The sequence below is a fragment of the Pseudophryne corroboree genome, assembly GCF_028390025.1.
Source record: "Pseudophryne corroboree isolate aPseCor3 chromosome 5 unlocalized genomic scaffold, aPseCor3.hap2 SUPER_5_unloc_4, whole genome shotgun sequence".
Taxonomy (NCBI): domain Eukaryota; kingdom Metazoa; phylum Chordata; class Amphibia; order Anura; family Myobatrachidae; genus Pseudophryne; species Pseudophryne corroboree.
In genome coordinates this window covers 71,345-94,181 of record NW_026967601.1, presented here as the reverse complement: position 1 = coordinate 94,181, position 22,837 = coordinate 71,345, and the positions used below count along the sequence as shown (strand labels likewise).

General features: G+C 49.4%; 1 protein-coding gene across 2 annotated transcripts in view; it reads right to left on the bottom strand.

The window, feature by feature from the left end:
- Positions 1-1,671: 1,671 nt before the first annotated feature.
- HGH1 (HGH1 homolog) overlaps positions 1,672-22,837 on the bottom strand; it is an 81,317-nt gene continuing 60,151 nt past the window's right edge. For both annotated transcript variants that reach the window (XM_063950404.1, XM_063950405.1), the window contains exons 6-7: positions 22,538-22,660; positions 1,672-2,470 (exon numbers count right to left, since the gene is read on the bottom strand). In XM_063950404.1, coding sequence (XP_063806474.1) covers positions 2,336-2,470; positions 22,538-22,660 — 258 coding nt within the window. In that variant the 3' untranslated portion in view covers positions 1,672-2,335. The remainder of the gene's footprint in view (positions 2,471-22,537; positions 22,661-22,837) is intronic.

The window sequence follows — 22,837 nt, the reverse complement described above, 5'->3', positions numbered from 1 at the left end:
AGGTCAGGAATGGGATCTTTTCCTGGTTCCTCCATCGGTAGGCAGCACACATCGGCTACCGACTCCACACGGTCGTGGTATGCCTTTAACATGTTTACATGGTAGGTACACTGCCTCCTACCATCGCTGTCAAATGACGCCACGTAGGTGATGTCAGGCGTTTTGCGACCGTGTACGGTCCCGCCCAGGCAGCCTGGAGCTTGTTCTGACGTGTGGGCACCAGAACCAGCACCTTCTGCCCTACTCCTAAGACCCGGGCATGCGCGCCCTGGTCATACCAAGTCTTTTGCTTGGTCTGTACTTCCGCAAGATTTGCTTGCGCTAGTCCCATGAGATTCTCTAACCGATCTCTGAGCTTCAACACATACTCCACCACGGACTCATCCTGGTGGGTCAGCTCCCCCTCCCAAGACTCCCGGAACAGGTCAAGAGGTCTATGGACTCTGCGGCCATATAGTAACTCGAAGGGCGAGAATCCGGTTGACTCCTGGGGCACCTCCCGATATGCAAACAGGAGGTGCGGCAGGTATCGCTCCCAGTCTCCCCCCTCGAGGTCACAAATGCCCGTAGCATCTGCTTCAGAGTGCCATTAAATATCTCGCAAAGTCCGTTAGTCTGGGGGTGATTAGGGGGCAGTGCGGAGTTGCCGCACTCTGCACCTCGCCCAGAGACACTGGACCAGATCACTCATGAACTGCATCCCTTGATCAGTTAGGATCTCCCTGGGGAACCCTACTCTACTAAATATGCCTAGCAGAGCGTCCGCTACCTTTTCCGCAGTGATGGCGGACAGAGCCACAGCCTCTGGATACCGGGTAGCATAATCCACCACGGTGAGGATGTATATCTTCCCTGACCTACTGGGCACAGGCAGGGGGCCAAACCTTGTGTAACAGACACCAGAGTTTTTCAATGCAAAAATCGCAACAGCTGCAGAGATGAAGAGCCAAGATGTCGCCTGGGACCAGGAAACGCAGAGTCAAGGTGGCACCCAGAAGCCCTGTTATTGAGTGTGGCAGGGCCACCCCCCCCCCCACCCCACAGAGACAAGACAATGACCGGAGGTGGCAGACGTGTAACCCTGGAGCTACCTTTTATCTGCTAAAGATAAGGTTCATCTCCGCCCTGTGCTTTCCTTAGAAAGGTGTCATGTAATCTGCTACAATTGTACTTCCAATATTTTGATCATGTGGATTTATATAAATCATTAGAACAACAATCAATTATAAAATGAAGCTTTTTTTTTTTTTGGGGGGGGGGGGGGGGGGGGGGAGATAAATACATTTCATGAAGCTTTTATTACACTCAAATTATTTTGTCTTCTACATTTTTTAATTTGCTTTCTGTGTTTGCTTTTGAAACATTTTCATAAATCAAATTTTTTTTTTTTTTAAGTATATTTTCTTGGAACCAAAGGGAAAGATTCCGCCATGAAAGTCACTCACCACATTATTCCTAAAATGTCCACTTTGTAATTTTAGTGATATTAGGAATATTGACAACTCAGAAACTAAGATGTTCCCTGTTTTTTTTTTTTATTTAAAAGTATATTTCATTATAAAAAATGTTTCTTACACACAAATGGAATTTTACTTAACGATTTGACTACTCAACTATTCTAGAATAACCAGCCCTCGTGAAAAAAATGTTGCTCTATAAGAAGACTTAACGGACCTGAAAGTTTAAATATTTAATGAGATAAAACGATTGACAGGAGACTGCTGAAGATAAAGCCGTGCCCCCAATTAAGGCTTTATTGATCCCCATTATACAACTGCCACCGAGATGGGTTTGAGTGGGAGGATCAATAGAAAGCTGTAAGATCTGTGTTGGCGGCTTTGTATTGGTCCGTGCAACGACCCAATTCCATAATGCCACATAACCCAGGCTATCGGCAGCGGTTCTGATAAAAACAGTGATGTGTATGTGGTGTTTCTTTTTTAATCTTTTCTAGGAATTAAGATCAGGAACTATAACAAACAAGATTCCACAATCACAACTAAACACATTTAACTTTTTCTTAAAATCATTATTATTGAATTTAGGTGCATTATATAATGTATCTAATGGCAAGAATTAAGAAATAACTTCCAATTGTTTTTTAATAGAGGATGGTAAGTTTTGTTTTTTATCAAAAATATTTACACTTTTTGTTCAGCAGTTTTTAATAATTTTTTTTTAAAATAAAATAGAACTGATCAATTGTTTCCACTTTGAAACTGAAGTGAGTGGAACTGTGGATCATCACATTACCCCTAAATACGCAGGCGAGTCCTATGATGTGAGATTGCAGTCACACGCTACATTCTGTCACCGTTACGAGGTGACTCCTGTATTATGAGGCATCATTTGGTTCTAAGACTCCCTCTTCCTCTTCATCCAGCAGCTTCAGTTTTTCCTCCACCTCTGGCGGAACAGTTACTTCTAGAAGGTTTTCCATGCCGGGTGCAGGCTCATCGCCGATCAGAACCTGGGACACAGAATCCAAGAAACCTCATTAGACATGTGGCATTATACATTATGGAGACATCCTAACAACACCCCAAAGCTTCATCCACGCGTACAGATGTGACCGACTCCACATGCTGGATTTATACACGCTGCTGCTGGAAGATCGTTTCATACAGAGATAAGTTTCACTTTAAAACCCTTTATCAATATTGTGCCAAATGGCTACAACTACGTCAGGAATTTTCTCACGTCATATCGCTGTAAATCTGTCAAAATTCAGACGTTGTGGCCATTTGGCAACATCAGACCGACCATTACCATCTGGTGATGAAACTGGAGTACTGCACGAGGATCAGGATCAGTACGAAGGCAAAGTGACACGAGTCTCACATTCCCACTGTGCTGCTGGGGAACCCTGCCCCCTGCACTATATAATCTGGTGGATTATTCCCTTCCTCACATGTCACATGCAGCCCTGTCCTTACTGAAACAGCACTCATCTCCTGATATACTCTGTGCTGCTGGGGACCCTGCTCCTCTCACTATACAACTCTCACTCTGTGGCTTCCTGCTGCCTCCATTCCTATGTCACTGCCCTTGTCACATGCAGCCCTGTGCTCACTGACACATCACTCATCTCCTGATATACTCTGTGCTGCAGGAGATCCTGCTCCTCCCACTATATAACTCTCAGTCTGTGGCTTCCTGCTGCCTCCATTCCCCTCCTCACATCATGTCACTTCCCCTGTCACATGCAGCCCTGTCCTCACTGACACATCACTCATCTCCTGATATACTCTGTGCTGCAGGAGACCCTGCTCCTCCCACTATATAACTCTCAGTCTGTGGCTTCCTGCTGCCTCCATTCCTATGTCACTGCCCCTGTCACATGCAGCCCTGTGCTCACTGACACATCACTCATCTCCTGATATACTCTGTGCTGCTGGGGATCCTGCTCCTCCCACTATATAACTCTCAGTCTGTGGCTTCCTGCTGCCTCCATTCCCCTCCTCACATCATGTCACTTCCCCTGTCACATGCAGCCCTGTCCTCACTGACACATCACTCATCTCCTGATATACTCTGTGCTGCAGGAGACCCTGCTCCTCCCACTATATAACTCTCAGTCTGTGGCTTCCTGCTGCCTCCATTCCTATGTCACTGCCCCTGTCACATGCAGCCCTGTGCTCACTGACACATCACTCATCTCCTGATATACTCTGTGCTGCTGGGGATCCTGCTCCTCCCACTATATAACTCTCAGTCTGTGGCTTCCTGCTGCCTCCATTCCCCTCCTCACATCATGTCACTTCCCCTGTCACATGCAGCCCTGTCCTCACTGACACATCACTCATCTCCTGATATACTCTGTGCTGCAGGAGACCCTGCTCCTCCCACTATATAACTCTCAGTCTGTGGCTTCCTGCTGCCTCCATTCCCCTCCTCACATCATGTCACTTCCCCTGTCACATGCAGCCCTGTCCTCACTGACACATCACTCATCTCCTGATATACTCTGTGCTGCAGGAGACCCTGCTCCTCCCACTATATAACTCTCAGTCTGTGGCTTCCTGCTGCCTCCATTCCTCTCCTCACATCATGTCACTGCCCCTGTCACCCTGTGCACCAATGTCACGATCATAGGCAAATCATGCAGCCCTCACCTGGAGATGCTGAGTATCAACTGCAACCCCTTCTATTCCCCCCGGGAATTTGCCTCAATTGTCCTTGTGGGAGTGTACATCCCCCCCCTCGCCTGCGCGAACGAAGCCCTGCACCACCTGGCCATATGTATATCCGACATAGAACAAAAACACCCAGACTCTCTGCTTATAGTACTGGGTGACTTCAACAGAACTAACCTGAGCAAGGAGCTACCTAAGTACAAACAACAAGTCACGTGTCCCACTAGAGAAGGGCGCACCCTTGATCACTGCTACACTACCCTCAAGTCTGCCTTCCGGTCTATCCCGCGTGCTGCACTCGGCCTATCTGACCACTGCCTCGTCCACCTACTCCCTACCTATACACAGAAGCTGAGAGCAGTTAAGCCGGTCAAGAAATGGACCAATGAGGCCAAGATGAAGCTCCAGGCCTGCTTTGACTGCACGGAATGGAGGGTCTTTGAAGCCTTGGCAACCGACCTGAATGACTGTCACATCCTACATCAGCTACTGTGAGGACATGTGTGTACCTACCAAGACTTACCGCATTTACAACAACAACAAGCCCCGGTTCAATGCCCAGCTCAGGCAACTTCGTCGAGCCAAAGATGAGGGCTATAGCAGTGGTGACAGAGCACTATACAACCGTACTAGGAACTCTCTGACTAAAGGAATCAGGCTAGCAAAAAAGCGGTTCTCGGACAAGCTGACAAACGATCTCTCCACCAATGACCCCATATCTGTATGGAAAGGAATGCAATCCATAACCAACTATAGGAAAACATCAAAGTCCACCACCATGCACCAAGATCTTGCAGATGAACGGAACCACTTTTATTGCAGGTTCGCAAAAGAAGTCCCATGCAACCCAAACAATCACCTCTACGATGCCCCGAACACAGACGGCCAACCCCAGGCACTGCAAGTCACCCAAGAAGAGGTGGAGGCATTGTTCAAAAGGACCAAAACCAGGAAAGCTCCGGGTCCTGACGGAGTGTCACCATCTGCCCTAAGAGCATGTGCGGGTCAGCTCGCCCCCATATTCACCAAGATCTTCAATAAATCGCTGGAGCTACAGAAAGTCCCTTCCTGCCTCAAAAGGTCTACTATAGTCCCGGTCCCCAAGAAACCCACTATCACTAACCTGAACGACTACAGGCCGATAGCACTGACGTCTGTGGTCATGAAAACGTTCGAGCGTCTGGTTTTGAATCACCTGAAAACTGTGACTGGCCCCCAACTGGACCCCCTGCAGTTCGCCTATCGCTCGAATCGGTGTGTCGAGGATGCAGTTAACCTGGGCCTGCACTACATTCTACAGCACCTAGACATTCCCGGTACCTACGCGAGGGTCCTGTTTGTCGATTTCAGCTCGGCCTTCAATACAATCGTCCCCAGCATCCTCCACCCCAAATAACTTCGCCTAGGGGTCCCAGAAGCTACCTGTTCCTGGATAATAGACTTCCTGACAGATAGGACACAGGTGGTGAAAGCGGGGGAATTCACCTCTCAAGCGCGGTCCATTAGTACAGGGGCCCCTCAGGGCTGTGTCCTCTCACCCCTGCTCTTCTCCCTGTACACAAATGACTGTACCTCAGAGGCGCAATCAGTAAGGATCATCAAATTCGCAGATGACACCACCCCCCACACACACCTGCTTACCTGTTACCTACTTGGCTGTTGTATAGCAAACCGAAGACAAATTCCTAGTATACGCAAGTATACCTGGCCAATAAAGCCGATTCTGATTCTGTCACATGCAGCTCTGTCCTCACTGACACATCCCTCATCTCCTGATATACTCTGTGCTGCTGGGGACCCTGCTCCTCCCACTATATAACTCTCAGTCTGTGGCTTCCTGCTGCCTCCATTCCCCTCCTCACATCATGTCACTGCCCCTGTCACATGCAGCTCTGTCCTCACTGACACATCACCCATCTCCTGATATACTCTGTGCTGCTGGGGACCCTGCTCCTCCCACTATATAACTCTCAGTCTGTGGCAGTCAGCCCCTTTTCTCTAACGTCCTAGGGGATGCTGGGGACTCCGTAAGAATCATGGGGATAGACTGGCTCCGCAGGAGACATGGGCACTTTAAGAAAGAATTTAGGTTCTGGTGTGCACTGGCTCCTCCCTCTATGCCCCTCCTCCAGACCTCAGTTTGATACTGTGCCCAGACGAGCTGGGTGCTGTTCAGTGAGCTCTACTGAGCTTGCTGTAAGAAAGTATTTTGTTAGATTTTTTATTTTCAGGGAGCTCTGCTGGCAACAGACTCTCTGCATCGTGTGATTGAGGGGAGAGAAGCAGCCCTAATCTCTGAAGCTAGGCCCTGCTTCTTAGGCTACTGGACACCATTAGCTCCAGAGGGATCGTACACAGGATCTCACCCTCGCCGTCCGATCCCAGAGCCGCGTCGCCATCCCCCTCGCAGAGCCGGAAGACAGAAGCCGGGTGAGTATGAGAAGCAAGAAGACTTAGAAATCGGCGGCAGAAGACTCCAGTCTTCACTGAGGTAACGCACAGCACTGCAGCTGTGCGCCATTGCTCCCACACACCTCACATACTCCAGTCACTGTAAGGGTGCAGGAAGGGGGGGGGGGGCACCCTGGGCAGCATATGGACCTCTGGTGGAAAAGTACTCATATATACAGTTGGGCACTGTATATGTGTATGAGCCCCCGCCACAAGGATATGTATTTTAGCGGGACAGAAGCCCACCGTCGAGGGGGCGGGGCTTCTCCCTCAGCACTCACCAGCGCCATTTTCTCTCCACAGCTCCGCTGAGAAGAGGCTCCCCAGGCTCTCCCCTGCAATACACGGTAGAAGAGCGTAAAAAGAGACGGGGGGCACATAATTGGGCGCTAAAAACACTATATACTGCAGCTACTGGGTTAACATTAAGTTACTGTGTTATTCCTGGGTTATATAGCGCTGGGGTGTGTGCTGGCATACTCTCTCTCTGTCTCTCCAAAGGGCCTTGTGGGGGAACTGTCTTCAAAAAGAGCATTCCGTGTGTGTGTGTGGTGTGTCGGTACGCTTGTGTCGACATGTCTGACGAGGAAGGCTATGTGGAAGCAGAGCGGGAGCAAATGAATGTGGTGTCTCTGCCGACGGCACAGACACCTGATTGGATGGATATGTGGAAGGTTTTAAATGAAAATGTTAATTCCTTACATAAAAGGTTAGAAAAAGCTGAAGCCTTAGGACAGTCAGGGTCCCAACCCATGCCTGATCCTATGTCGCAGAGGCCGACAGGGTCTCAGAAGCGCCCACTATCCCAAATTGTTGACACAGATACCGACATGGATTCTGATTCCAATGTCGAGTACGATGATGCACAGTTCACAAATACAGAAGGTTGTGCTGCGCTCAGTCCTAATTGTGATGCTAATGTGCTAGCACCTAAGTGAAATCTGTATGAACTGTTTGTCAGATTGAAAAACCAAACAAAATGATAGATATATAAACCTACGACCCTTGTAATTGTCTTGTATGTACTAAACAGTATAATGTATTGGTAAACTGCCGGATGGTTAATGAAAAGAGAAAATATATAAATATAAATGATGGCAGATATAGGTTTAAATCACTGAACTTCATTTATTTACTAATTCAGTTGCATAATGTCCTAAGTATTTATAAAAAGTCACTCTTTCTAGAATGCGGCGTCCAGCATATGGATTTTAATTCTTAAAGTCTTTTGAGTACTCAAATACTCCTGCAGTGGTATTGAAGTAAAAACCGAGTCTTCACGGCGTGGAGAACTCAGTGTTACAGCATACGGTGAAAAGATAGAGGGGTTTCTCCGGACTGGCTTCTCCCCTCTCACCCCGGCTGCCCGTGGTGCGTCCTGCTTCAGACGCCCCTCGTGCGCCGGTCGGTTCGAGTGTGAAGCCTGTCTAAGGTAAGGGAGTCCGGGGAGGCGCTCTACGGAGCTGCTCACCAGGTTACCCCCACCTTGTACGGACACTCACCTGCCGTCTTCTCTCGCTGATCGCCTGAGCTACAACACCGGCTTCCTCCCTCGTCCTCCTTCCGGCGGTTGCTAGGTTACGAGCGCGCTCTCCGGAGGAAGGCCTAACAGAGGCTGAAACGCGTTTGAGACACCACTGACTTTAATTCTTCAATCCGTATTGACCAACAATACACGAAACAGAGAGTACGAGGACATCCACGAAAAGACCCGGTCACGTGACCAGGACATCCGGAGAGCGCGCTCGTAACCTAGCAACCGCCGGAAGGAGGACGAGGGAGGAAGCCAGTGTCTGAGCTCAGGCGATCAGTGGGAGAAGACGGCAGGTGAGTGTCCGTACAAGGTGGGGGTAACCTGGTGAGCAGCTCCGTAGAGCGCCCCCCGGACTCCCTTACCTTAGACAGGCTTCACACTCGAACCGACCGGCGAACGAGGGGCGTCTAAAGCAGGACGCACCACGGGCAGCCGGGGTGAGAGGGGAGAAGCCAGTCCGGAGAAACCCCTCTATCTTTTCACCGTATGCTGTAACACTGAGTTCTCCACGCCGTGAAGACTCGGTTTTTACTTCAATACCACTGCAGGAGTATTTGAGTACTCAAAAGACTTTAAGAATTAAAATCCATATGCTGGACGCCGCATTCTAGAAAGAGTGACTTTTATAAATACTTTGGACATTATGCAACTGAATTAGTAAATAAATGAAGTTCAGTGATTTAAACCTATATCTGCCATCATTTATATTTATATATTTTCTCTTTTCATTAACCATCCGGCAGTTTACCAATACATTATACTGTTTAGTACATACAAGACAATTACAAGGGTCGTAGGTTTATATATCTATCATTTTGTTTGGTTTTTCAATCTGACAAACAGTTCATACAGATTTCACTTAGGTGCTAGCACATTAGCATCACAATTAGGACTGAGCGCAGCACAACCTTCTGTATGTGTCTTTTGTGAGGCTGGTCACCTCTAAGTGCGTCAGCTTGTTCCAACCAAAGGGGACTCAGTGCGCAGTTAAACATACAAAGTTACAGCCAGAATTGGCTAAATCCATCCGTTATATGATTATAGCTATTAAGGATGTGTTGCACATCACAGAGGAAACCCCAGTCCCTGACAGGAGGGTTCATATGTATGGGGAAAAGAAGCCGCAGGTAACTTTTCCCCCCTCGCACGAGCTCAATGAGTTATGTGAAAAGGCTTGGGAATCTCCAGATAAAAAACTGCAGATTTCCAAAAGGATTCTTATGGCGTATCCTTTACCGCCAACGGACAGGTTACGCTGGGAATCCTCCCCTAGGGTGGACAAAGCTTTAATACGCTTATCCATGAAGGTAGCCCTGCCGTCACAGGATACGGCTACCCTCAAAGATGCTGCTGATAGAAAACAGGAGGGTACTCTGAAGTCCATTTATACACATTCAGGTACCTTACTGAGGCCGGCGATCGTGTCGGCCTGGGTGTGTAGTGCTGCAGCAGCATGGACGGACACCCTGTCTGAGGAACTGGATACCTTAGACAAGGATACTATATTATTGACCCTGGGGCATATTAAAGACGCTGTCCTTTATATGAGAGATGCTCAAAGAGACATTAGCCTACTGGGTTCTAGAATAAATGCTACGTCGATTTCTGCCAGAAGGGTCCTGTGGACTCGGCCATGGACAGGTGATGCCGACTCAAAAAGGCACATGGAGGTTTTACCTTACAAGGGTGAGGAATTGTTTGGGGAGGGTCTCTCGGACCTGATCTCCACAGCTACTGCTGGAAAGTCAAATTTTTTGCCATATGTTTCCTCACAGCCTAAGAAAGCACCGTATTACCAAATGCAGTCCTTTCGATCACAGAAAAACAAGAAAGTCCGAGGTGCGTCCTTTCTTGCCAGAGGAAAGAAGCTGCACAACACAGCTAGTTCCCAGGAACAGAAGTCCTCCCCGGCTTCCACAAAATCCACCGCATGACGCTGGGGCTCCACAGGCGGAGCTAGGCCCGGTGGGGGCGCGTCTCCGAAATTTCAGCCACAAGTGGGTTCACTCCCAGTTGGACCCCTGGACAATAGAGATTGTGTCTCAGGGATACAAGCTGGAATTCGAGGAGATGCCCCCTCACAGATACCTCAAATCGGCCCTGCCAGCTTCCCCCCACGAGAGGGAGATAGTGTTAACTGCAATTCACAAATTGTATCTTCAACAGGTGGTGGTCAAGGTTCCCCTCCTTCAACAAAAAAAGGGGTTATTATTCGACCATGTTTGTAGTCCCGAAACCGGACGGTTCAGTCAGACCCATATTGAATTTAAAATCCCTGAACATATACCTGAAAAGGTTCAAGTTCAAGATGGAATCGCTAAGAGCGGTCATAGCAAGCCTGGAAGGGGGGGATTTTATGGTGTCTCTGGACATAAAGGATGCATACCTTCATGTCCTCATTTATCCACCTCATCAGGCGTACCTCAGATTTGTGGTACAGGATTGTCATTACCAATTTCAGACGTTGCCGTTTGGTCTCTCCACGGCACCGAGAATATATACCAAGGTAATGGCGGAAATGATGGTACTCCTGCGGAAGCAAGGGATCACAATTATCCCATACTTGGACGATCTCCTCATAAAAGCGAGATCGAAAGAGTAGTTGCTGATCAGCGTAGCACTTTCTCTGGAAGTGTTACAGCAACACGGCTGGATTCTAAATATTCCAAAGTCACAGTTGGTTCCTACAACTCGTCTGCCTTTCCTGGGCATGATTTTAGACACAGACCAGAAAAGGGTTTATCTCCCGATGGAGAAATCTCAGGAGCTCATAACACTGGTCAGGAACCTATTAAAACCAAAACAGGTGTCAGTGCATCACTGCACTCGTGTCCTGGGAAAGATGGTGGCATCATACGAGGCCATTCCCTTCGGCAGGTTCCATGCGAGGACCTTTCAGTGGGACTTACTGGACAAGTGGTCCGGATCACATCTTCAAATGCATCGGTTAATCACCCTATCCCCCAGGACCAGGGTGTCTCTCCTGTGGTGGCTGCAGAGAGCTCACCTTGTCGAGGGACGCAGGTTCGGCATTCAGGACTGGGTCCTGGTGACCAAGGACGCAAGCCTCCGAGGTTGGGGTGCAGTCACACAGGGAAGAGATTTCCAAGGGCTGTGGTCAAGTCAAGAGATTTGCCTTCACATCAACATCCTGGAACTAAGGGCCATATACAACGCCCTACATCAAGCGGAGACCCTGCTTCGCGACCAACCTGTTCTGATTCAGTCAGACAACATCACCGCAGTGGCTCATGTAAACCGCCAAGGCGGCACAAGAAGCAGAGTGGCGATGGCGGAAGCCACCAAGATTCTTCGCTGGGCGGAGAATCACGTAAGCGCACCGTCAGCAGTGTTCATCCCGGGAGTGGACAACTGGGAAGCAGACTTCCTCAGCAGACACGACCTCCACCCGGGAGAGTGGGGACTTAATCAGGAAGTCTTCGGACAGATTACAAGTCGGTGGGAACTGCCACAGGTGGACATGATGGCATCCCGCCTCAACAAAAAGCTACAGCGGTATTGCGCCAGGTCAAGAGACCCTCAGGCGATAGCTGTAGAGGCCCTGGTGACACCGTGGGTGTTCCAGTCGGTCTATGTATTTCCTCCTCTTCCTCTCATACACAAGGTGCTGAGGATAATAAGAAAAGGAGGAGTGAGAACAATACTCATTGTTCCAGATTGGCCACGAAGGACTTGGTATCCAGATCTGCAAAAAATGCTCACAGAGGACCCGTGGCCTCTTCCTCTAAGACAGGACTTGTTGCAACAGGGGCCCTGTCTGTTCCAAGACTTACCACGGCTGCGTTTGACGGCATGGCGGTTGAACGCCGGATCCTAGCAGAAAAAGGCATTCCGGACGAGGTCATTCCTACGCTGATAAAGGCTAGGAAGGACGTGACAGCTCAACATTTTCACTGTATTTGGCGAAAATATGTTGCTTGGTGTGAGGCCAGGAATGCTCCTACGGAAGAATTCCAGCTGGGCCGTTTCCTTCACTTCCTACAGTCCTGAGTGAATTTGGGCCTAAAATTGGGTTCCATTAAGGTCCAAATTTCGGCCCTATCCATTTTCTTTCAAAAAGAGTTGGCTTCTCTACCAGAAGTTCAAACGTTTGTAAAGGGAGTGCTGCATATTCAGCCCCCTTTTGTGCCTCCAGTGGCACCTTGGGATCTTAACGTGGTGTTGAGTTTCCTGAAATCCCACTGGTTTGAACCACTTAAGACCGTGGAGTTGAAATATCTCACGTGGAAGGTGGTCATGTTATTAGCCTTAGCTTCGGCTAGGCGTGTGTCAGGGGCTTTTATGTGACAAAGCCACCAACTCTATCTGGTTTTCCATGCGGATAGAGCGGAATTGCGGACTCGTCCACAATTTCTGCCGAAGGTGGTTTCATCCTTTCATATAAACCAACCTATTGTGGTGCCTGTGGCTACTACAAACTTGGAGGATTCCGAGTTACTTGATGTGGTCAGGGCTTTGAAGGTTTATGTAGCCAGAACGGCTAGGGTCAGGAAAACAGAGTCTTTGTTTATCCTGTACGCTTCCAAGAAGCTTGGTGCTCCTGCTTCAAAGCAAACTATTGCTCGCTGGATCTGTAACACGATTCAGCAGGCTCATTCTGTGGCTGGATTGCCGCTGCCAAAATCAGTTAAGGCCCATTCCACTAGTAAGGTGGGCTCTTCTTGGGCGGCTGCCCGAGGGGTCTCGGCATTACAGCTTTGCCGAGCGGCTACTTGGTCAGGTTCAAACACTTTTGCAAAATTCTACACGTTTGATACCCTGGCTGAGGAGGACCTTGTGTTTGCTCATTCGGTGCTGCAGAGTCATCCGCACTCTCCCGCCCGTTTGGGAGCTTTGGTATAATCCCCATGGTCCTTACGGAGTCCCCAGCATCCACTAGGACGTTAGAAAAAAATAAGATTTTACTTACCGGTAAATCTATTTCTCGTAGTCCGTAGTGGATGCTGGGCGCCCGTCCCAAGTGCGGACTACTTCTGCAATGCTTGTATATAGTTATTGCTTAAATAAGGGTTATGTTATTGTTGCATCAGGGCTTTGGCCTGATGCTCTGTTATTGATCATACTGTTAACTGGTTGTTATCACTTGTTATATGGTGTGATTGGTGTGGCTGGTATGAATCTTACCCTGGATTATCAAAATCCTTTCCTTGTACTGTCAGCTCTTCTGGGCACAGTTTATCTAACTGAGGTCTGGAGGAGGGGCATAAAGGGAAGAGCCAGAGCACACCAGATCCTAAATTCTTTCTTAAAGTGCCCATGTCTCCTGCGGAGCCCGTCTATCCCCATGGTCCTTACGGAGTCCCCAGCATCCACTACGGACTACGAGAAATAGATTTACTGGTAAATAAAATCTTATTTTTTTTACCTCAAACCCTATTTGATCCTTATTTCTGTGTAAGGATCCTTATGTCTATCCCATGCATGTTACATTGCTCTACTGTCTTATCCTCTACCACCTCCGCTTGCAGGCTATTCCACTACTACTCTTTGTATGAGGTGATGTTTCCTCATATTCCCCTAACCCTCCCTTCCAGTCTCTCTCATGTCCTCGTGTCCTAATACTTCTCTCCCTGTGAGGAATGTCTCCTCCTGTACCGTGGTGATACCCCTGATATATGTGACAGTCTCTCTCATGTCCTCGTGTCCTATTACTTCTCTCCCTGTGAGTAATGTCTCCTCCTGTACCGTGGTGATACCCCTGATATATGTGACAGGACACGAGGACATGATAGAGACTGTCACATATATCAGGGGTATCACCACGGTACAGGGGGAGACATTCCTCACAGGGAGAGAAGTATTAGACCACGAGGACATGATAGAGACTGTCACATATATCAGGGGTATCACCACGGTACAGGAGGAGACATTCCTCACAGGGAGAGAAGTATTAGGACACGAGGACATGATAGAGACTGTCACATATATCAGGGGTATCACCACGGTACAGGGGGAGACATTCCTCACAGGGAGAGAAGTAATAGGACACGAGGACATGAGAGAGACTATTACTTCTCTCCCTGTGAGGAATGTCTCCCCCTGTACCGTGGTGATACCCCTGATATATGTGTCAGTCTCTCTCATGTCCTTGTGGTCTATTACTTCTCTCCCTGTGAGGAATGTCTCCTCCTGTACCGTGGTGATACCCCTGATATATGTGACAGTCTCTCTCATGTCCTCGTGGTCTATTCTCTCCCTGTGAGGAATGTCTCCCCCTGTACCGTGGTGATACCCCTGATATATGTGACAGTCTCTCTCATGTCCTTGTGGTCTATTACTTCTCTCCCTGTGAGGAATGTCTCCTCCTGTACCGTGGTGATACCCCTGATATATGTGACAGTCTCTCTCATGTCCTCGTGTCCTATTACTTCTCTCCCTGTGAGGAATGTCTCCTCCTGTACCGTGGTGATACCCCTGATATATGTGACAGTCTCTCTCATGTCCTTGTGGTCTATTACTTCTCTCCCTGTGAGGAATGTCTCCCCCCTGTACCGTGGTGATACCCCTGATATATGTGACAGTCTCTCTCATGTCCTCGTGGTCTAATACTTATCTCCCTGTGAGAAATGTTGATAAAGGCTTCCTTCAAAGCTGATTGGTTGCCCTGGGCAACTTCTCCATTGGTCATTTTCTCCAATCTTTTCACTGCCTCATGAATAGACCTTAACTGGCATGGTCAGATCACATGCAACCGCATCGCCCCACCGTGCCCCCAGTGTCTGATGAGATCAGTTCTGCAGATGTGCAGAATATAATGTTTAAATAAAAAAAACTAAAAAAAACTATACTAAATAAAACATTTTCCAAAAAACAATGCTATGAAAGGGAAAAATAATCAGTTGAATGGTGAATTTTTGCTTAGTAGTACTGCTTGTGTCTCTGCGGTATATGAGTATTGGCGATCTGGCATTTTATTTCCATGTAACCTGAAGCACCGCGCTCTGCAGATCAGTTTGTGTGAACGATGTTCTGCAGTGGCAGCAGCGCTGTCTCAGCGTGCTATAGTCGTTCAGTGGAGCAAAGGTCTCGGCGTGCCACAGTCGCTCAGTGAAGTAAAGGTCTCGGCGTGCCATAGTCGTTCAGTGGAGTAAAGGCCTCGGCGTGCCATAGTCGTTCAGTGGAGTAAAGGTCTCGGCGTGCTATAGTCGTTCAGTGGAGCAAAGGCCTCGGCGTGCTATAGTCGTTCAGTGGAGCGAAGGCCTCGGCGTGCTATAGTCGTTCAGTGGAGCGAAGGCCTCGGCGTGCTATAGTCGTTCAGTGGAGCGAAGGCCTCGGCGTGCTATAGTCGTTCAGTGGAGCAAAGGCCTCGGCGTGCTATAGTCGTTCAGTGGAGCAAAGGCCTCGGCGTGCTATAGTCGTTCAGTGGAGCAAAGGCCTCGGCGTGCTATAGTCGTTCAGTGGAGCAAAGGCCTCGGCGTGCTATAGTCGTTCAGTGGAGCAAAGGCCTCGGCGTGCTATAGTCGTTCAGTGAAGGTCTCAGCGTGCCATAGTCGTTCAGTGGAGTAAAAGTCTCAGCTTGCCATAGTCGTTCAGTGGAGTAAAGGTCTCGGCGTGCCATAGTCGTTCAGTGGAGTAAAGGTCTCGGCGTGCCATAGTCGTTCAGTGGAGTAAAGGTCTCGGCATGCCATAGTTGTTCAGTGAAGGTCTCGGCGTGCCATAGTTGTTCAGTGAAGGTCTCGGCGTGCCATAGTCGTTCAGTGGAGTAAAGGTCTCGGCTTGCCATAGTCGTTCAGTGGAGTAAAGGTCTCGGCTTGCCATAGTCGTTCAGTGGAGTAAAGGTCTCGGCTTGCCATAGTCGTTCAGTGGAGTGAAGGTCTCGGCGTGCCATAGTCGTTCAGTGAAGGTCTCGGCGTGCCATAGTCGTTCAGTGGAGTAAAGGTCTCGGCGTGCCATAGTCGTTCAGTGAAGGTCTCGGCGTGCCATAGTATTTCAGTGGAGTAAAGGTCTCGGCGTGCCATAGTCGTTCAGTGGAGTAAAGGTCTCGGCGTGCCATAGTCGTTCAGTGGAGTAAAGGTCTCAGCGTGCTATAGTCGTTCAGTGGAGTAAAGGTCTCGGCGTGCTATACCAGAGACTGAAAAAATGGCCGTGATTGGCCTCCCTAAATTCAATAGTTATATCGAGCAATGATGTGAATGAGTCACAGGCTCTGCAGTGTGGGGATCCAGGTATACCTAGGTCGGGGTTAGGTTATACAGGGTGGGGGGTTCTGGGGTGGATTGTTAAGGGGGTGTGACAGGACGGTCCCGTACGAAAGCACTCGCCGCTTTCGCGTCCCGTCGGCTGCGCACAGAATGGAAGGTCAAGTCACACGAGGCCTGACCACATAGGGGATTCCCACTTACCGTCAGTAACCGCCTGTTACTGACTCCACCCACTGCGTTTTGGGCGGGTTTATGCTGCCACCAAACTCCTAACCTGCCGTGGCGTTTGGAACCACGGTTCTGCTCTGTATGTGCCGACGCACTGCCTTACCACACCTGTGTGGTGTTGACGAATCCCCACTAGCCACTTGCTAGGCCTCTACCGGTAGCTGGCGGAAGGCAGAACTTGGAGACGTTAGGTGCTTACCTGGACAGCCGGAGGACGGGGCTATGTTTGGCATAACCCTGTAGGTCACAAGATGAAGCAGTCTTCTTGAGGCAATGATGTTTATTTGCTCAATAATAACCTTTAAAAAGGCTCCTTCCTATTGCTAGGGGCAACAGCATACAACAAGATGTTTCAGCATAATAAAGATGGTACAATACAATTTCCATGGGGCAACGGCCCTCCTTTTATCCTACTCCAATACACATTACCACAGGGGGTAACCCCCGCCCTGTGGGGTACAACCAATCAATGTTTACCCATGAGCTGTGCATGCCTTGGTCACATGCACAGATAACATTGTTCCCTATGGACAGTGGGGAGTGGTCACTCTCCTTTGACTCTCCCATCCTGGAGGATCAGGATACGCCCCGGTGCCGTTCAGTCTAGGCTGGGGGAAGTTTTCCCTCCTAAACCGACTTCCAGAAACCTGCCCGGGACCTAGCCCACTGCCTGCAGCCTGGATTTGGGCTCCAGAGCTGGGCAGCCTAGCTCCTTGGTCCAGGTTTCCGGGCCACTACGGGTGATCTCCATGGAGCTCCAGAAAACCACTCAACTTGTTTCAAAGCTGAGCTTCTTCTCTCTCTCCCAATGCCACTTTCAAGTGTGAGGCTGGATGGGAAAGTATTCCGTTTTTTAGGGAAAAGGTCTGGGAGAATCCATCAGCCTGCACAGCCATGGATTCCCCCCTCCTGGTACACACAACCAAGTAAGTGCATTTACCTTTAAATACATTTCATTTAAAACACACTGTACATTCCCCTTTAAGTACTGTGCCCAGCGCTGGACTCCCCTAGCCCTGCAGCCTGGCTGCTAGGGCTCTCCCTCTCAGCGCTGGAGGTATGGGGCTGGCTTCCCCCATCCTCCAGCCTGCCTCTGGGGTCCAGGGAGCTGGCGCTCCCTGTCCCCGCAGAGCGGCATTCATTTTTGTAGCCTCGCCGCACGGAGCGGCGCACCCCCCTGATCCGAAGCCCGGCGGCCCGGGACACTTGTCCCAGCTGCCGTGGCTCTGTGTCCTTTGTAGCGCTGAAGTGCCGGGAGCGTAGCTCCCGGACCCCAGCACTCATTGCCTGTTTGTCCCCACGCCGCTAGGGAGCCGGCTAGCCCGGTCCCCCATGAGCAGCGCACTCTGGTGGCCTCGCCGCAGCGTCCGGCGGGGAGCCGGGCTGCGGCGCACCCCCCTTGCCGCCCAACAGCCCGGGACGTTTGTCCCGGCTGCCGCGGCTGGCCGCCTCCAGTGTGCTGAGGCGCCGGGAGCAGAGCTCCCGTCCCCCAGCACAGGCAACCCCCAGAGCGCGCTGCAGCGGTAGCCGAGCTCCCAGCCGCAGCGGCTCACCCTTCTCCCCCGGCGCACACACAGCTTGGTGCGCCGGGGGCTGTGCTCACCTCTGCCGGGAGCAGAGCTCCCGGACTCCGGCGGCGCACACCTGATGGCTGCAGCGGGAGCTGATCTCCCGGCTGCAGCGGTTCCCCTCTCCCCCGGCGCGCACACTCTGCTCAGCGCGCCGGGGGCTGCCCTCACTGCCGCGGTCGCCGGAGAGGTCCGGGACCGCGGTGAAGATAAGTATATTTTACAACATTCTTAAATACATGGCGCCTAGCGCCCATTACATTTTTAAAAGTGGCGCCAAGCGCCCAGGGTCCCCATAATGGCGCCGGGCACTAGGGGTTAACCCCTTCAGTGCCGCGGCAGCCATTGGCCACGTGGGCTGGGGGTCTCTCCGGCCACAGGGGGGTTTTGTTTTCGTTATATATATTGGAGGGTTTTTGTATTGTTATGATACAGTACATGGCAGACGTCTTTTTTATTTTATTTTACAGCAGTATGCTACTATTCTATTTATTGTTTGCAATGTCGATACTTCTTTATCTTTATATGCCCCTGTGGCCGCAGAGACAGTCAGCCACATGGACAATGGCAGCCGTTGCATGTAAGGGGTTAACCTTCCACACCCGACGCAATTTTTAAATGGACGAATTGGCACTTGGTGCCATGTTCTACAAATGCATGTTTAATAATGTGTTATATGTTATATACTGTAACTGCGCAGTGGGAGAATGATGGACTGCACAGTTATAGAACTGCACGGACAAAGCACTTATGAGAAAAGTATGAGTTATTTGGTTTCTAAAAGGCTTTGACAATTGTTTTTCAGCAACTTGTACATAGCCAGTCATATGGTAATTGTCCTAGCTCCAGCAGGGGAAAGGTGGCGATTAGCAGGCCTTTTGGTGGCCAAACATTTTCTTTCAGATACAAACTAAGGTTTGGAACGAAGATTGTGCTTTCAGCATCGCCTGTTGTGTGATAAGCTAAAACTGGGTTTGCATGGAGATGTGAAAGACAAAAGACTGCTAAATCAGATTGTGTTTTACGAATGCAAACTAGTGGGTTTCGTTTAAAAACAATTAAGATTTCCTAGGCTGCATTATGTGTGATGCAGATTATGTGTAATTTACAGTATAAGAACGTTGTCTATGTGTGAGAGGGTGAATGCAATTGAAATGCAAGTTATATTTACATTTGTGAAAGAGACAGGAACCTGATAATCAGATTGTGTTTGGGAAAGCCACTGGTTTGGTTATATATGAAGAGGAGCAGGAATGTGCTTTATCCAATTCTTATCTCTTTTGGAATGCAACTTGTATTTATTTATATTTTCTGCAATAACCTGATTGGTTGGAGAAGACAGGGAGGGCTTACCCCCTGTGGTACTGTGTGTAGAACCGAGATAAAAAGAGGAGGTCTGTGAGCCTCCAGGGTGTATTGTACCATCTTCATTCTGCTGTAAACATCTGCTGTATTGCTGTTGCCCTTAGCAATAGGGAAGGGTCTTTTTTTAAGACTGTTTGGGCGAATACACATCATCTGCCTCAAGAAGACCGCTTCATCTTTTGACCTGCAGAGCTAGGGGAAACCTAGCTCCGTATTCCGGCTGTCCAGGGTACACCCATTGTCTCCAAGCTCTGCCTCCCACCAGTTACCTTGCAGAGGCCTGGTCAAGCAACCAGTGGGGATTTGTCAACGCCACACAGGGGTAGGAAGAGAGCGTGTTGACGCATGTAGAGCAGAACCGTGGTTTCAGATGCCAGGGCAACAAGGAGTCTGGTGGTGGCAGCATAGTACACGCCCTCTGCGCTGTGGGTGGAGTCAGTAACAGACTATTACGGATGGTAAGCTGGAGTCCCCTATTTGGCCAGGTCCCGTGTGACCTAAACTCCATTCTGTGACTGGGGGCGGGACGCGAGGCGGTGAGGGCTGTCGTACGTAACCGTCCGGTCACAGCCGCATGTATTGATCTGTGAGCTCACATGGCGCCTGTGGGTTCTTATTGGTTACTGTTATACTGCTGGGCGTGGTGTATATCCACATTTATTTGCCATATACTGTAACTTTACCTTGTGTACACTGCTTGGCCGCATTATTGTTTGTATATTGCATGCTTTATTATATCTGCCATTATTGTTTGTTTTATTATTTTGTGGGTTGTATATTTTAAAAATTTAAATAAAAAACTATGCAATAAAAAATAAAGCAATTGTTACAAAGTCACAGATTAAGAACAATGAAGCGTAGCGGGAGGCATGTCGCGGGGGCACTTATATTGGCCATAGCAGTTATACAGGTTAGTCTCTGAATTGCACATAGCAGGAGCATGCAATGCAGGCATCAGGGTCCAGGGTGTGCGACAATGACGCATATCGTGTGGCTGAGTAGCAACGTCTGTGGTCCACCAAACAGCTTCTATGTGGACACACCTCTACTTACTGCTACTGAGACCCCACTTTCCCCTCTTGTCCCTGCCGCCACCACAGGGGGAGTGGTTACAGACACACCGCACCTGCAGCAGATGGGGGACCACCCCCACACATACATAGACCGCAGGACTCGTCCCAGAGAGAGACAAGACCCCACTTTCCCCTCTCGTCCCTGCCGCCAACACAGGGGGAGCGGTTACAGACACACCGCACCTGCAGCAGATTCGGGACCACCCACACACATAGCTAGCCTGCAGGACTATTCACAGAGAGAGACAAGACCCCACTTTCCCCTCTCGTCCCTGCCGCCAACACAGGGGAAGCGGTTACAGACACACCGCACCTGCAGCAGATTCGGGACCACCCACACACATAGCCTGCAGGACTCGTCACAGAGAGAGACAAGACCCCACTTTCCCCTCTCGTCCCTGCCGCCAACACAGGGGAAGCGGTTACAGACACACCGCACCTGCAGCAGATTCGGGACCACACATACATACATACATACATACATACATACATACATACAGACATACATACATAGCCTGCAGGACTGGAACTACAGCAGAGAAGGGACTACGGTATGAAGGTTGGGGGTTTGGTGTAGGGTTTAGCGGATTATGAATAAGGTGAGTTTTGGGGTTCGTTTGCGTTAGGGTGAGGATTATTGTAGGGATTGCTACATGTCTTGGATTTACTGACGTAAAGCAACAAATAATGTAAGGGACATGAATATATAGTGCTATGGATTGTTTGAGGGAGGGGGGCCCCAAACTGGCATCTTGCCTAGGGCCCCATGAGGTCTAAATCCGGCTCTGAACACAGGTGTGATAGGTCGGTGTCTTCCACAAATGAACACACACATCTCCTGAAATACTATGTGCTGCTGTAAAATTCTGATGATTTTGCTGAAATTTGTTCTGCCTGGGAACATAGTGACTGCACGGGGGCCGCGCCAGGCGTCATGCAGCATATTGCACAATATAGATAGGTGTATGTAGACACATCTGTAAGTGGCTGTCAGTGGATGAAGACTGATAACAAACCAGTATTACCACCTAGTCAAATGCACCGCAGAATCAGCTGGTTGGGTTTTTCATGAATACAGAACACAGAGAAACCATAACAATGACATATGTACAAGTGTATACAGTAAGTATCCAGAATAGTTGTACTCTGATTTATCTCTTACACACAGCCGCCATTTTGTGAGCGGAAGCAGTAATAAGTAGAACTAGGGAATCTATCACCCACAAAATGTCTGTCTTTGCTGTGGAAAGGGAATTATCAGAAGACCGTCATGGACACAGTATAGGTCAGAGTAAAATGAGAAGATGAAAGCCAAGGAGGGGTTCCAGCCGAGACATCTCACCGTGGCCTTTATACGGGCAAATGTATCCGCTACAGCACACATTACCTCAGAGAGAATCCAAGATGGAAGCCGGAGCGAGTCATCTGGACATGACTCAGTAACCCAGTGACTGGGATGTTACACTAACCTGACACCCGGAGGCCAGATGTACTAAGCACAGTGATAAAGTACCAGCCAATCAGCTTCTGTTATTTTTCCAAACCCAGCCTGTGACATGCCAGCTAGGAGCTGATTGGCTGGTACTTGATCACCGAGAAATGTATCACTATTCAAGTCTTAGTACATCTGATCCCCGGTGTGGCAGCAGGAAACCTGTGTACCATAGGCACGTGCCAGCAAAAAATGGGGTGTGGCATGGCGGGTTGGCTGTGGCTTAGTGACCCCCATTTACGTCATTCTGGGGGATGCAGGATACGTAATGTTACCGCGCAGAACCTGGCTCCAGTCACTGAGCAGGACCCTGCATTTTGGCGTCACCCCTCGGCGGATGACACTGGGGTGCGGCCTGCACACCCCCTAGTGACACCACTGTAAACTCTGATCTCTATACCTTGTATATATTAGTTTCCATATAATTGGTGCCCAAGGTGTTTCAATTCCAACCTATTATGAGTGATGTAGAGATTATAAACAGAAGAGCAAGAGATGGCTGCTAGTCCTGCTCTTCATGGGGCTGACCTGTATGACCTTCTGACACGCCCTCGTCACATCCGCCTGCGTCTCCCAGGAATCCAGCGATCTCAGGATCAAATACGCCCCTCCATCTTTCAGGACACGGCGTCCGTCAGGAGTAGCACAGAGCTGCAGAAAGAGAGGACAAGTGTGTAACACAACAACAGGGGTACGTACACTCCTTCTATCCATCGTGTAACAGAGACATTCCGGGAGCAGGAAGAGAGGACAGGTGTGTAATACAACAACAGGGATATGCACACTCCTTTTATCCATAGTGTAACAGAGACATTCCGGAAGCAGGAA